Source organism: Myodes glareolus, chromosome 27 (assembly GCF_982192425.1).
Source record: "Myodes glareolus chromosome 27, mMyoGla1.1, whole genome shotgun sequence".
Lineage (NCBI taxonomy): Eukaryota > Metazoa > Chordata > Mammalia > Rodentia > Cricetidae > Myodes > Myodes glareolus.
The window spans coordinates 43,680,443-43,696,502 of record NC_142052.1 but is presented as its reverse complement, the minus strand read 5'-3'; the positions used below and the strand labels follow the sequence as shown (position 1 = coordinate 43,696,502).

The 16,060-nt window shown below is 46.3% G+C and overlaps 1 protein-coding gene across 3 annotated transcripts in view; it reads left to right on the top strand.

The window, feature by feature from the left end:
* Positions 1 to 16,060, top strand: part of Trak2 (trafficking kinesin protein 2) — a 53,742-nt gene that overhangs the window by 15,492 nt on the left and 22,190 nt on the right. For 2 of the 3 annotated variants that reach the window (XM_048428775.3, XM_048428770.3), the window contains exon 2: positions 11,664 to 11,951. In XM_048428775.3, the coding sequence (XP_048284732.3) occupies positions 11,861 to 11,951 (91 nt within the window). In that variant the 5' untranslated portion in view covers positions 11,664 to 11,860. Of the gene's footprint in view, positions 1 to 6,096; positions 6,242 to 11,663; positions 11,952 to 16,060 lie in introns of those variants that run through there. The other variant, XM_048428771.3, reaches the window with a different exon arrangement.

The window sequence follows — 16,060 nt, the reverse complement described above, 5'->3', positions numbered from 1 at the left end:
CATAAGATTGTTGTTCTCTTTTGTTAAGTCCTTAAAAATGTAAAGACCATTCTTCATTTATAGGATCGACTAACTGTGGCTCCCAGGCTCGCCTGGCTGCCTCCTGCTCTAGAACCCAGGCTCACCTGGCCGCCTTCTGCTCTAGAACCACAGCCACAGCATTTTGTACATAGAGCAGACAGCTACAAGGTCACCAGACTCACAGAGCCCATGCAAGCAAACTGAAAAAGCCAGACTTTGAAAACTACGCTTCTCGACAAGAATCTTACTTGAAGCTTGATGTCTCAGAGTAGTAGCAATATCAAAGGACAGAGGAGTTTTACTCAAAGGCTCCAAAGAGCCGGATGTGATGGCACAAGCCTGCGATTCCAGGACTCAGAAGGCAGAGGCGAGAGGCGGGGGAGGGCTTGGAGGGAGGCAGGCACTGAAACAGACTTGCCTGCTATTTATACATCTGTACTCTCCTTCCTTCCTTAGAGCACCTAGGTTACGGCAGAAAACATCGTGACTCTTTGAGAAAATGCCAAGGGCTGTGCCCACATAGATCCCATCTCAGAGCTGGCCTGTGCTGCTGCAGTCAGGGCATCCAGCCATGTTGGTGTGACCAGGAGCAAGTCAGCCTTTAGAATGGAAGGGGTGTGACAATGATTATATGCAAACTGCCAAACACGAGCGACGGGTTTGAACATTTCATAGGTGTTAATGCTTCTACTTTAACCATAGGCCTTCAAAGTTTCTTATTCCTAATATCAAAGGTAAATATTTTAATTTATCTATAAATGCCAAGTATACAAATTAAATGCAGAAACTATTTCATTTATGTCAGTGGAATTGATTATTGCTCTTTTCATATGGCATTTGATTCTGGTGCATGTCACCCACAGTGTGTTTCTACACATTTCACCTGCACTTTGAAGAAAATAGGCCCTTGTCTTCCCGTCACGAACAGTGCTGCAAGAAACAACACCAGCCATGTCTCTGTATGGCTGACATCACATTTCTTTGGGGTAGACAGTATACCCAGTAGCAAAGTTCTTGGTCTGAAGGCACCAAGCTCCTTCTGATAGCCTTTGAGTGAGTCTGCCATGAGCTTTTCACTGGAAAGGAGTTTGTCTAAGAAGCTCTCCTAGCGCAGAAGTTACAGAGGCTCCTGCACTGTGGTAGCGCCAGAGACTGCACAGCCTGCTCGTATAAGAAGCGGTCTGCCTTTGAGAAGGACTGTCAGCCAGATAGAAAGATGGGAGCTTCTTCTAAATCTGTTTCCCGATTGTAACATGAGGGGGCAGGCTTGTTGGGGTTACTGTCCCTCCCAGTACCCCAACAGCCAACAAGCAACAAAGAAAATAACACAGAGTCTACATCAGGTTATAAACTGATTGGCCCATTAGGTCAGGCTACTTATTAGTTCTTATATCTTATATTAACCCATTGCTCTCATCTATGTTAGCACATGGCTCCGTACCTTTCTCAGCTGGGCAGGTTACATGCTGCCTCTTCGGTGATCTGTGCAGGAGTGGCCGAGGGAGTTTCTTCCTCCCTAGCCTTATCCTATTCTCATTGCCCCGCCTCTACTTCCTGTCTGGTTGACCCACCTATACTTCCTGCCTGGCCAATCAGCGTTTTATTAAAATACATGATTGACAGAATACAGACAATTCTCCCGCACCATTTCCCTCTTTTTTTTTTTTAAACAAAGGAAAATACCCATAGTCCATTTGTTGGGAATGTGGGCGTAGTATTTCAGGCTACTTCCTGCTGGTTGGGGGCGCTGATGATCTTATGGGGACCTAAAGAAAACTTAGAGTTATCATCAAGTCCTGACTGGAGTATCCTGTGAGTCTTGATCATCTCAGGCAGCAGTCTTGAACCTGTTCTGGATGAAGAACTCAGACATCTGGGCCATCTATTCCTGTCAGAGATTTTTCAGGTGGCCTCCCTTGGTGGAACTTGATTTTTCTTAACTCAGAATGAATCCATAGCCTCTCATTTTCTGTGGAAACAAAAGCAAAATCTCTTCTCCAAAGTAACAAACCTTTTGACTTCAGTTTTGAAGCCAAGGTATTTTCAAAATACCTATCTTGAGTTAGTTCAGCAGTATTTATAAACAACAGTCCTTTAGCAGCTGTTGCTCCTTCCTCAGCAATCAAACAATTCAAAGAGAGCATAATAACATACAGTATCAAGATTCTCTGTGCATTTTCCATCTTTGTGTGGCTTTACTTTAACCTCTATTTCTTTTATTTTTGCTTTTACTTTTTGACACAGGTTCTCTGTATATCTTTGTCCTGGAATAACTCTGTAGACCAGGCTGTCCTTGAACTCACAAAGATTCTTCTGTCTCTGCCTCCCCAGTACTGGGCTCAAAGGTGTTTGCTACCACACCTTGAACTCAGAGATCTGTCTCTGCCTCCCAGGCATTGGGATTAAAGGCGTGTACTACCACACCTTGAGGTCACAGAGGTCAATCTGCCTCTACCCCTTGAAGTCACAGAGGTCAATATGCCTCTGCCTCCCAGGCATTGGGATTAAAGGTGTGTACCACCACACTCTATTTCTCCCTTTTTTTTATTTTTAATGACTTTAACCTTTAGCCTGCATATATTTTTAACACATTGTAAACTCTTTAGAGGTTTTTTTCATCTTTGAACCTCTCTTTATTGTATCTCTCTCTCTTTTTTGACCATAAGAGCCTTTAATTTACAAAGCAATATGGAAAGCCGTGGCTTTGACAGCTAGATCCAGCTCATTCCTTAGCTTTCCAGACTCATAGCTGAGATACCAGCCACAGCTGTGTTCATTGCCATAACTCTGTCGTGTTTCAAGGTCCTTGCTAGCAAGCAAGCTGCATCATTCTGCTCACAGACCACAATCAGTCGGACTGCCTGCCTGCAAGAGTCAGAGTTTGTCCTGGCAGGACAGCCCAGAAAGCCGGCATTTTAAAACAGCACAGCTTTTTTCCTGTTATGGCTGAAAACCTGAAAAGCATGCGTTCAGCTTTTCATCAACACCGTTTAAGTTTTTCGTGGCAGGACCTCTTAATGAGCTGCAGGGTTTTGCAGCTAAAGCTGAGTCAGGAAGCCTCTCTTAGATGAAAGCCTTGCTTGCCTCTAGCAAGCAGAGCAGACCCGAGAAATTGTTGCCACCAAGAAAACATGCTTTACTCTATTCTTTCCCAAACTTTCTCAGGCTTTCTGTGGATGCAGTTATCCACGTGGGCGCCATATGTAGTATGAGGGCCGGCTTGTTGGGGTTTCCGTCCCGCCCGGTACCCCAACAGCCGGCAAATCCCAAAGAGAAATTACACACAGGACTCCATAAGGTTATAAACTGATTGGCCCATTAGGTCAGGCTACTTATTAGTTCTTATGACTTATCTTAACCCATTATTCTGATCTATGTTAGCCACACGGGCTCAGTACCTTGTTCAGCAGGGCCGGTTACATGCTGCCTCTTCGGTGATCTGTGCAGGAGTGGCCGAGGGAGTTTCTTCCTCCCTAGCCTTATCCTATTCTCATTGCCCCGCCTCTACTTCCTGTCTGGTTGACCCACCTATACTTCCTGCCTGGCCAATCAGCGTTTTATTAAAATACATGATTGACAGAATACAGACAATTCTCCCGCACCACCCGATGACTAGGTGCCATAAGTGGTCTGTTTGCTATTTATGTTCCTACCTCTCTGAGCACTTAAGTTTCCATATATTTAAAATGTAAATAATGCTTACTGGGCCAAGAGGTGGCCTAGTGGGTACAAGCACTTGATAAGCGAACCTCGTGAGAGAACCAACTCTAGCTACCCTTTGTACATATACACTCCCCCCAAACAATAATAATAATAATAACATATTAAATATATAATGCTTACTGTGTATTAACTACCGCTGTATATGTTTTACAAATCTTAGCTTATTTAATGCACATAATGAATGATCCCATTAGGGGCAATCACTGTTCCCATTTCCATATTGAGGTGAAAACACAAGAGTGAAGCTAACCAAATACAGTTATTTTTAGTTTCAATTCCTTAAAAATTAAAGGAGTATGATAACTAGCAAAGGAATTGTGCAGTTTGGATTATTTTATAGTCCGTCAGTAAAGGAGCGATATTTAATGTTTCTAACTTCAACTTTGGAGTACCAGTACCTGCCTGTATTAGCATGCCTAGCTTTTACCGTGCTAAGAATTGGTGCTATAAAAGACAAGCTCCAAAGGTCGTAATAATCCCTGTTAAATGCTCTGTTTGGTACTCAGGTCGTAATAATCCCTGTTAAATGCTCTGTTTGGTACTCAGGTCGTAATAATCCCTGTTAAATGCTCTGTTTGGTACTCAGGTAGTAATAATCCCTGTTAAATGCTCTGTTTGGTACTCAGGTAGTAATAATCCCTAGTAAATGCTGTGTTTGGTACTCAGGTAGTAATAACCCCTGTTAAATGCTCTGTTTGGTACTCAGGTAGTAATAATCCCTGTTAAATGCTCTGTTTGGTACTCAGGTAGTAATAATCCCTGTTAAATGCTCTGTTTGGTACTCAGCACACCTGGAGTTTGAATTCTCAAGATGGATAAAATATAACATTTAAGTACTGTAAAATCTTTTAAATGTTTATAGAATACTATACTTTGTGGCTTCTTCCGTGATAGGTAGTAAGGCATGGTTTAGCATTCTCCTCAGAATGGGGTCATATTTTGGTAATTCTTGCTAATTTGGATGAGAATGCAGATGTGGCGTACGATACAGAGCAGCATCCAGGAAAGACTGCACTTGGCTTTCTTGAGAAAAGTTCAAAATAGCCCTTTGCTTTGCGCTTTTTCCAAGTTCAGATAAAAGGTGAACGTGGGAAGCAGAGCCAAGATTGTGTAGCTGCCCCTGCACTGCCTGCCAGAACATGCAAGCCTTGCTGCACTGCCTGCCACGACATGCAAGGCTTGCTGCACTGCCTGCCACGACATGCAAGGCTTGCTGCACTGCCTGCCACGACATGCAAGGCTTGCTGCACTGCCTGCCACGACATGCAAGGCTTGCTGCACGGCCTGCCACGACATGCAAGGCTTGCTGCACGGCCTGCCACGACATGCAAGGCTTGCTGCACTGCCTGCCACGACATGCAAGGCTTGCTGCACTGCCTGCCACGACATGCAAGGCTTGCTGCACTGCCTGCCACGACATGCAAGGCTTGCTGCACGGCCTGCCACGACATGCAAGGCTTGCTGCACGGCCTGCCACGACATGCAGGGCTTGCTGCACGGCCTGCCACGACATGCAGGGCTTGCTGCACTGCTGCCACGACATGCAGGGCTTGCTGCACTGCTGCCACGACATGCAGGGCTTGCTGCACTGCTGCCACGACATGCAAGGCTTGCTGCACTGCCTGTTACGACACGCAAGCCTTGCTCTTGCATTGTGGATTAACTTTCTTGCAAGTCTTCTGAAGCACAGGCTCTCCTTAAAACTTAGAACCGAGGTTCTGGATGGAGTTCAGGTGTGGAGTCCTTGGTGGGCATGTATGAAAGCCTGGGTACGATCCCCAGCGCTGAGTAAATTAGGCATGGTGGCACACGTCTGTCATCCTAGAGTTCAAGTTTGAAGTCAGCCTGAACTACATGAAACCGTGCTTCAAAAAGTATGACAGTATTACTAATTTTCTCTTGTCCTAAAAGCAGTGTTGGAAACAGAGCTGTGGATTCAAAGTAGGAATAGCATGCAAAATTAAAACCATTTTACATACTGTAACTAGATAATACAAATGGCTCTGACGGACAGTTTTGTGGTGTGTGAAGACAGAGGCCTCTGCCGTTAGCGACCAGCCTGAAGTTGAGAACCGTGATGTGGTGATCTGGATGGTTTGGGCCAACGATCGTGTTAGTGCGGAATACGCCCTTAGAGGTCAATTTGGGTAAAATGCAAGAGTTTAAGAGCGTAAAGGCCAAGTGTATGTCGTGGGTGGTACAGGAATTCTGTGGGAACTTATCAAAACCCACAGATGGCACCCTGGGCTCAAGAGTTTCCGTATCTTTAGGTGAAGCTCTGGCGTGCCTGCCTTCCTTGCCAGAGGTCCCCTCCCTGCTGCTGGTGGAGATTGTGGCAGGGAGGGGTTGCCTGCCCCTGCAAATGTTGCCGTTCGCAGACAAACAAGCCCAAAGTATATCACGCAGAAGGAAATGTTGGCCCCAGAAGCCTAGATCTTATTTATGGTTTTGAATGCTCACCCGGTGGATTTCACTGCCTTTTGGGTCCAGTCTGTCTGTAAGTAAAAGCTGCCTCCGTATATTCCATATTCTGGAAACATGATTGGTTATTAAATTGAATGATAATTAGGCAACAAAGAAATATGGACAGATGGCCGTTAGTGCAGCTGGGCTGGGTGTAGCCCATTGGCTGGCTACCTTGCTGCTGAGCGGTGTGTGATGTCCGCCTTCAAGATGTCTGCTGCTCATTGGCGTCCTTAGATTTTGGTGGTGACAGTCACCATGTCTTAGCACTAAAGCCATGACAGTCCCAGTGTGGTACAGTATCTGATTTTTTTTTTTTTTAAGTTCCTGTGAATTTTTGGTAAATTTTGTCTGAGGTGTAGCCATATATGTTACAACCAGTTAGTCATGATCAAAAAATTAAATATTTCATGTAGAAACATGATAAATGTATTTCATTTTTAAAAAGTTCAAGTTTATCTGTGGTCTGGCGCAGTTTGCCCCTGCCTGGCGTCATTCCCACCCTTACATGCAATGCAGCAGCCAGCACGTGTTTCAAATTAATCCCCAAAGTCTTGTTTGCAAAATGAAATTTTGAGATATATTTTCAATGTAAGTGTTTCATTAAATCTACGTTTACTGTAATTCCAGGCTCCGTGTTCCCGTAACTCAGGGTTTCCCTGACTGTCTGGTCTTTCCCATGGCTGTTCTGTCCAGAGCGCCCTGCTGTAAGGAAGTAGCCGCACTTTTTAGGCACGGAGCCTAAAACACTCACTGTTGGCCGCGGGAATGGCTGAGCGAGTCCTCAGTCCTGCTGTCTGCCAACAGTGACTAGAACCGGGACACGTTTGAGTGGTTCATCTTAAGTCCCATTTCTATTTAAGTGAAGTTGTTAGTTGTTTTACTTGATTTTCTCCTCGATGTGCATGATTTTCAGAGGTTCGTTTCTTGTTAAATGTGCCATGCTCGATTTGGCGGCTCATAGGGAAAAGCAGTTGTTTGTGGAGATTAAGTAAAGATCCAGCAGAGACAGCGACACTGAAGAACAGAGTCGTGTGCAGCCCTCGGGCTCCGAGGACCTGTTGTCTGTGCTTGCCGGAGCTTGGTTCCTGAGAGTTAGGCCTCCGGACTGTGCTTCCTGTTTATCCGTACAGCAGAAGGGGAAAATGACTGTCCCCAGACCAAGTCACTGTTAGAACACAGGAAGGAGGCATGAATTCTTGTGTCGAAAGAAAATGCCGTCAAGCGGTGGACGGTAGCCTTTATGTTGTGCTGAACGTTGGAAGGGTACGGTAACCTGAATAACAACTGTAATAAAATAGCACTTGGGTAGCACAGAAATAATAATGATAAGATTCACATAGCAGTTCTGCGCTCTGCTTCAGTTGAGTTCTGTAACTGCCCCAGTGACCCTCCGAGGCCGCCGCTCTCATGGCCCCTTTAATCCTCACCTAAGTCCCTCAGTAGATCATGTTCGTAACCCCATTCAGCAGATGAAGAAACACGGTTACGTAGTTTGCAGAATTATACAACCACGGCCTGTGAGGTGGCTCAGCAGGAAGGACGCTTGCCACCAGGCCTGTCCATCTGAGTTCCTTCCCCTGGACACGTGATGGAGCAGGAGACGATGGTATGACTGTGAGTGGGGCACTGTGGTTCACATTCTTAACCACTCTGGTCACCTGAATCACAGCTCTCAGCCCCAGCCAGCTGTGTCTGACTCCTGGAATCCTGTGGCTGTCACGTTAGGCAGAGGGACTTTGCGGACAGGAGCTTGAGAGGGAGTTTATCCTGGATTAGCCAGTTGGACCTTAAGCATCAATTATAGGTTCCTTATTGAGAGAGAAAGAGAGAGAGAGAGAGAGGCAGAGGAAGACCTGGTGGCAGAAACCAGCAGTGTGCCAGCAGAGGCAGAGGAAGGTTTGGAGGTGCCTGCTGCTGGCTTTCAGGATAGCAGGAGAGGCTCAGAGCCAAGAAACACGGCTGCAACAGCTAGAAGGTTCTCTGGAGCCTGCCAAGCTACGGAGCACAACCTTGCCGTCACCTTGGTACAGTCAACAGAGCCGGTCTGCGCCTCTGACCCCCAGAACTGGATAGCCGCGTGTGGAAAATGGGTCAGGCTGTATGTTTATGGTAGCTTGTCGGAGCTTCCGGAAAGCTTTTGTGGGGGCTGGGAGTGGGAGACGTCCTACTGCAGACAGGACCTCCTGAGAATCCACAGGGAATCAACTCCAGTGATAATCTCCTCAGTGGTCACAGCCCGAGGTCACTTCTTCCAACCTCTTGGATCTTGTCTCTTTCAGGTTAAAAATTACTCAGCGCTGATCATGAGATGCACCTGTTCTATATTCAGACATGCTGGGAACTTAAGACTTATTAGGCAGAAACCATGCTTTCCCCAGGCTTAAGGGGTAGAGAAAAGCTTAAAAAAAAAAAAAGCAAAACAAACAAACAAAAAACGAGCATTTGAGTTTCTGCTGCATCTCAGTTGAGTAAATTTTATTTACTCTTCATATCTGACCCTTCTTGTTTGTGAACAACCCTATCTTGGCAAAAAGAAATAAAATTCAGAAACAGTAAGTACCGAGCACAAGGTCAGAAAATTCAGGCAGCTGGCCCCTGCTGCCACCCGGACTGCCCTTCCTGAGGAGACCAAGTCAGGTGGGGCATGCTGCTCAGAGTTCCCAGGAAAGTGCTGCCCTGCTCAGTCACCCCTGACCTGGTACCCCGTGCAGACTGGCAGGTCCCTGGACTGCCCTGGAGGCCTGCATTCCTTCCTCATGACTCTTACTGTGGACTTAGTTCTGTGTGAGTTCAGTTTTCTCTGCTCCTGTATGCCAGCGTTCAGACCAACAACAAGACTCCATTTGTTGCTAATTTGAAAGGCAATTCTCTAGAGCAAAGGTCTGGGACACAGAATCAAAATCTATATATAATTTTTTTGTGTTCTGAGACGATACTGTATAAATTGAAAAAGCAAAGTTAAAAAATAGAAGTGGAGGGCTGGAGAGATGGCCCAGGGGTTAAGAACACTGGCTGCTCTTCCAGAGGACCTGAGTTTGATTCCCAGCGCCCACAGGGTGGCTCATAACCTTGTCTGTAGTGGTATCTGGAGCTGCCTTCTGGCATGCAGGCAAAACACTTATTTTTTGAGACAGTTATTCACTAGCCTAGAACTCACTTTGTAGACTAGGCTAGGGCATCATGGAGCTCCAGGGGTCCAGCTCTCTCTGCCTCCCCACCATGGGGACCAGGGCAGGCTTTGTAATGGGCCCTGGGCTTCAGTAGAAAGCCCTTCACTGAGTGACTTCCCTAGCCCCCAGACACTCCCTCTATCTCAAGTCTAGGTTTGGGAGTAGTTTAACCTCACAAAAGATTGATTAAAACCACATGTGAACACTTACCATGGGAGATGACGGTTGGTTATCCACCTACGGATCGTTTTTCCCGCCCTCTGTGGGCAGAGTTTTGTCCACCTTTTGTTTCTGTACCTCGGTGGGATGTCCACCAAAGAAGGTCGCTTCCTTCATCTCAAGTTCAGAGGCGAATTTTTATGGGTTTCCTTCACTTATCTTTCTATTCCCTTTGCAGTGCTTGGTTTAGAAACGACAGCTTTGAGTAACAAGATACTGAGGGGACACCAAGGTGTGCGGTAAAGTGCCCTTCGAACTTGAAAATGAACTTCGATGATGCGAATCCCAGTCCCTAACAGTGACAAAGCTTTGCTTCACATTGCGCCGGCCAATCCACATTTCTATATTGCAAACTTATTCCAGAAAAATAGTTGCACACATGAAAGAATCTTTATGTATTTATTAAAATTACCTGAATCATTTGTAGAAAATTAAATTTTTGTTATGCCAACATGAAATTACAAACTTTTGGGGAGAAAAGACTGCTGTCTAGTCTGTTTTGTTTTTTCTTTTTTTCCTTATAAAATGTTTTAAGAATTAATAGAATGGGACTGGAGAGATGGCTCAGCGGTTAAGAGCACTGACTGCTTGTCCAGAGGACCCAGGTTTGATTCCTAGCACCCACAAGGTGACTCACAAATGTCTGTAACTCCAGTTCCAGGGGATCCAATGCTCTCTTCTGACTTCTTCCACAGACACTGCATGCATGTGGTGTGCAAACACATTGAGGGAAACACTTAAATGCATAAAATAAAAATAAAATCTCAAAAGAAAGGGCGTAATAAAAGCAGTCAGGAAACCCTCTGCCAGTCACCACAGAAGTCTCTCAAAGTGTCCCGGTTGGTCTGAGGAAATCTGAATGCTTAGGTGTTGGAAAATTCTCGTCTGTTCCCCAAGCCCCTCTCTTACCGCGCAGTCTGCTCACCAGCCTGGTTGGGGTCTAACTCTTTAACTGTGCTGGCTTCAAAGCGACAAATTTCCCCTTTGACTTCTCTGACTCTGATGCTCACTTTGTCTCTGAAACATGTGTCCCTGGTGTTTTAAGTATGTCTCTGTTCTTCCTCTCTGACCATTTATTTCTCAGACTGCTTTACTTGGTTCTTTTCTCTGCTCTCTACATAAACATAACTGAGATTTGATGCCTCTAAGTAGTAGTCACAAGGATGCAAGCTGTGAATGGCTGACTGTTTAGCAGACGTCCTTTTATGTAAGCAACGCTGATGGCTAGGGTTGAACACCCTTCCTTCCACTGCCACCTCTGACGGGCTCCCTAGCACACCCACTATGGCCTTGAATACACACACACACACGCACGCACGCACAAACACACACACACACGCACACACAAACACACACATACGCCGCCTCTCCCTCCCCAGTCCTGAGACCTGCACCGCCCACCTAGCTGGACTGAACAGTTCTTAACCGATAACAGTTCCCTGTTTTTGTTGTTGTTTGTTTTAAGTAGACATATATTTAGTGCATTGCAACTTTTGTTTATTTTGTTTGTTTTTTGTTTTTTTTGTGACAAAGTCTCACTATATACTACTGGTTGGCCTCACATTCACAGAGATCTGCCTCCTCAGGCCTTGCAAGTACGAGATTAAAGGATGTGCCACCAGGCCTGGCTCTTTGATCGTTGTGAAACCAGGTCCCATTAAATTGTGTAGACTCCCCTGAAATTCTGTGTAGCTCAGGCTGCCCTCAGACTCACTGTCCTTAGCCTCCGCCTCCCGAAGCCGTCACAGTGACTACATGCATTATTCCCAAGCTACTCTCCTGCGCTCGAATAATGGCCCGGCCATTGATCTGCTTTTTGGTACCTTTGACATGTTGGGTCTTTTTTTTTTTTTTTTAGAATTCTTATAAAAATGGAATCATAAATCTTGAGCTGATTTATTTCTTTATTTGTTTCATCCAGCCTAATTCCATTGAGATTCACTCATGTTGTTGTGTGTATCTTAGAAATAAAAACATTCTTAATGACAGACATGCCGGGTAATGAGAGTCCTGTTATTAAGGAGCGTGCTGGATTCTAACCACTGGGTCTGTTCTTTGTTTTAGGCCATGACTGTCCAAGGGCTGACAACCACATGAACACTCACAGCCGCAGATGTCACTTGACTCACCACGGAAAACCTGTCCTAAAGGGAGCGTACACATGACCACGTTCATTTCTTTCCCGAATGGCTTAATGGATTTCCTTTACTCCAGTGCATACCAAAGCGGCCCCTTTCGACCACAGCGAGAAAGGATTCTGCATGAGTCACTCCCAGAATGCCATTTTCACATCACCAACAGGTGAAGAGAGCCTCATGAATAGCAACCACCGAGACTCGGAGAGCATCACTGGTGAGTTCAGGGTCACGATGTTGGCGTGTTACTTCCCGCAGGACCAAGTGCAGACGCCTCATTTTGGCCTGTGTGACCTGCTCTGATGAATCCCCAGTCTCCATGTCCAACCTGGTGGCCTCAGAGCCAGCCTGAATTAATCACTGCATCACGAGTGTCCAGTTACATTATCCAACTCCTCCTTCTGTGCAGCCCTTTGTCTGTGCTGGACTCCTGGATACCCTCTGGGTCCTGTGAGCAGGAACTGTGTCAGAGCGACGCACCTGTCTTTGGGAACCTGCAAGCGTCTGGGTGTGGTGCCTAGCACACAGGAGGCCCCCGGAGCTTGCAGGGACCGACATTGTTGTAGGCCCTTAAGTTTTATCCGTGAGAATAAAGTTTTAAAAATTAAAATAAAAAAAAATCAAGCCTCAGGGACTGGGGAGTGCTTTGCTCTGCAATCGAGGACCAGAGACTGGGTCAGCACCTGTGTGGGCAAACTGGATGTTTTGTGCACGCCCGCTGCACCAGATCTGAGCAGCCGAGACAGAGGACCTCTGAGGCTTGCTTGGTTTCCAACTCAGCTAGAAAATACAGCCCCGAATCCAGGGAGTGCTCCTGCCTCAAAGGCACAGGAGGAGCAGAGGGAGACCAAGTGTCTCCTGGTCTCCACATGTGTGCACCTACATACACGCATGTTCATGTGCTCACTGGGGGAGACCGAGAGTCTCCTGGTCTCACATGTACACATCTACATACACATGTTTTCATGTGCTCACAGGGAGAGAGTGGCAGAGGGAGACTGAGAGTCTCCTGGTCTCACATGTACGCATCTCCACATGTACACACCTACATACACATATGTTCGTGTGCTCACATAAACACAGGGGGAGAATGGCAGAGGGAGACCCGAGTCTCCTGGTCTTACATGTACGTATCTACATACATATATGTTCATGTGCTCACATAGACACAAACAGATAAAAGTAAAGACATAAATACATCCTTTTGAAAAATCTCCAAGTACTTAGAAGGTTTTTTATTCGTAAGGTTTTTGTTTTAAAATCACCAAATGGAGCCAGGGAGGTGGGTCAGTGAGGAATGCAGTCCTCACAAGTGACCGACACTTCAGCACACATCTGTAATTCCTGCCCTTTGTGGGAGGGGGAGGCACAGGCAGAGTCACCCAGAGGTGCATAGGCCAGCTAGCCTGGTTTGTGCAGTACAGCAGAAATGAGAGACCCAGCTTCATCAAGGACAGAATTAAGAACCAAGTCCTGAAGGTTGTCCTCGTGTGCATACATGCTGTGGCACACGTGAGCCTGCACTCATGCACACGCACAACACACACATCATTGCCATCATCGTATTAATAATAAATCATGAGCTCACAAAGCCTCGCTGCCTTGTAGTCTCAGTGAGTTAGGTTTACATTTTCAAAAGATATATTAATATATCGAATGTATTTTTACAGAAGCAGGTAGGGATGTTATAAAACCCAGTCATTGTGTACTCTGCTTTTCTAAAAGCCCAAGTCCAAAACTTTCTGAACCCTCAAACCCGCATAAATCCAAGATTTATTATCATATGTTCAATAAGGTATAGAAAACTGTCCCCATTTTAATGTACTACTTGGGTTTGGACAAATACGAACCGGTACAGTGAAGGTCTAGGACTTTATAGCATCCCATGCAGGATCTCGGGACGTCATGGCATCCCGTGCAGGATCTCGGGACACCATAGCATCCCGTGCAGGTTCTTGGGACATCATAGCATCCCGTGCAGAATCTCAGGACGTCATGTTATCCCGTGCAGGATCTCGGGATGTCATGTTATCCTGTGCAGGTTCTCGGGACACCATAGCAGCCCGTGCAGGTTCTCGGGACGTCATAGCATCCCTTGCAGGATCTCGGGACGTCATAGCATCCCGTGCAGGATCTCGGGACGTCATGGCACCCCGTGCAGGTTCTCTCGCATCCTGATCTCAGCCCTTACTCCGGCTCCAGGCAGCCCTCAGCCCGCTCTGCACTTCTGTTGGATGCAGTTTGCTTGTGCTAGAATTTCAGATGAACTGAGTTTCTCTTTATCGTGGCAAGGCTTTTAGAGATTTGTTTGGGGTTTTGTTGTTGATGATGATGATGATGACTTTTTAAGGCAGGATTGCTCTGTGTAACATCTCTGACTGTCCTGGAACTCACTCTGTAGACCAGGCTGGCCTCAGACTCTGAGATCCACCTGCCTCTGCCTCCCGAGTGCTGGGGTAAAGGTGTGGGCCGCCAGCACCCACTTATGACTGAATTTTTAAACGTTAAATCTTGTGTTCCTGATATATTCTAGATAAGTGGTTTTTCTTAGAGAGTTCAGTTTTGCTTCGGCAAAGCATTTGGTGATAAGGGTCTCATTTCAGGGCTGGTTCATTTTTGTTAGATGGATCACCACTTCAATATTCTCTATTCTAGAGTTAATTTAGTTGCTCAGGCATTCACTGGTTGTTTGTATTTTTTTTTTTATTCTGGAGAGATGAAACTCACATGCCTTTTTCCCTAAAGTAGAGGAGTCATATGATGGAAGCGTTGCAGATGATCTGAGTGTGTTAATGACAGCCCTGTTCTAAAGTCATATTTAAGAAAACCGAAAGGAATCCCTGAACCTAAATGGAGTCAGTGTGACTGGGGAGAAGTAAGTATGTGGAGAGTCGTTGAAGAATGAGAAACGACGGGAATTGTGTGTGGTCTCTCTTTCCTCCATATTCCGGAACAACTTGTCTGTGCACGCGTCTGTAGTCAGTTTCCAGCGTTAGAAGGACCATCTATCTGTAATGTGTGTGTGGCAAGCAAAGTGTGCATAATCACTTGGCGTTTGTAGTGATAGACGTGGCTCCCTTTTCAGAGCTCTGTGCAATAGCTCTTTAAGGCAGGAGGGGTCTTTGGAACCACGATGAAGGCTTACGTGGACCACATCTCTTCTGTGGTTATGAGGCCACTGCTTATCTTCTGGCTAAATGGAGACCTGCGATAGTGCCAGGCTTTGTATTAAACTCATTAAATTCCCCTTGGTTAGTTCAGACCAACTAATAAAAATGTACTCTTTCAGAGTTTATTTTCATAAAGTGTTGTCTTTTGTTGGAGTTCGAGCTTGTTTCTTTATGCTGCCCACAAAGGAAATACCAGATCTCCCAGAAGTGAGAGGGAGGAAGCCAGGAGCAGACATACAAGAGAGTCCCGACTATGTTCAGAGCCAGCCTGTGAGAGGAGACTAGTGACATCAGCAGTATTCAGTGGGTGCCTACTGTGTGCCAAGTGTGACCTCGGATGCAATAGAGTCTCGTCTATACATTTTGTAAATGTGTGGGGAATGGGGCTCAGGAGGGATGAGTCTTGTGTCTAATACCCCATCATTAATGTGTGGAGGAGTCAGATTCTGACACTAGATTTGATGCCAAAGCCCGTGTACCTTCTAGGATTAAAACTGAAAAACAGGACAGGGGGCAGCTGGGGAATTGAGGCTCTGGATAGAGGTATGTTTGGTTTGTCAGAGACACTGCGTGAAAACTGTGTGTGCATCCTCCCACCTCAAAAAGTAACCCCCTGCAGGTATTTCCAGAGGTCCGTGTCCCAGGTGATTGCGGGTTCTGCCAGGATGACAGTTAACACTGACCATGCCAGAGTCTAAAGACTCAGCAGTAAAGCAACAGTAGAAAGAGCCAGGCTGGGCAGTGGCTCAGGCGGAAAGCACTTGTCACACGCCCATGCACGAGGAACTGGGCGCAGTCGATGAGGGCTGGAGACAGAACAGTCCCCTGAGCCCCTGGGCTGTACAGCCTGGCACACAGACACAGTGGCAGCAAACAGGGTAGGAGGTGAGGACCAACGCCCCCGTGTCCTCTGACCTCCGTGTGCACTGCCAGGTGCTGTGTGCCAAGGTGTGAGTGTTTGTCATAGTTCACCAGTCTGTCCCCAAAACCGCATGGAGGTCAAGTACCTCCGAGAGCTGGAGGCTGGAACCCAAACCTCCTCAGTGTCACTGGAAGACACTAATAAGTCGGGAGAGATGATCTCGCCTAACATATCCTCGGTCTCCTGCGTTCACAACGCTAATTTCACTGCAGCGTGGCAGGTGGAGCACACTAG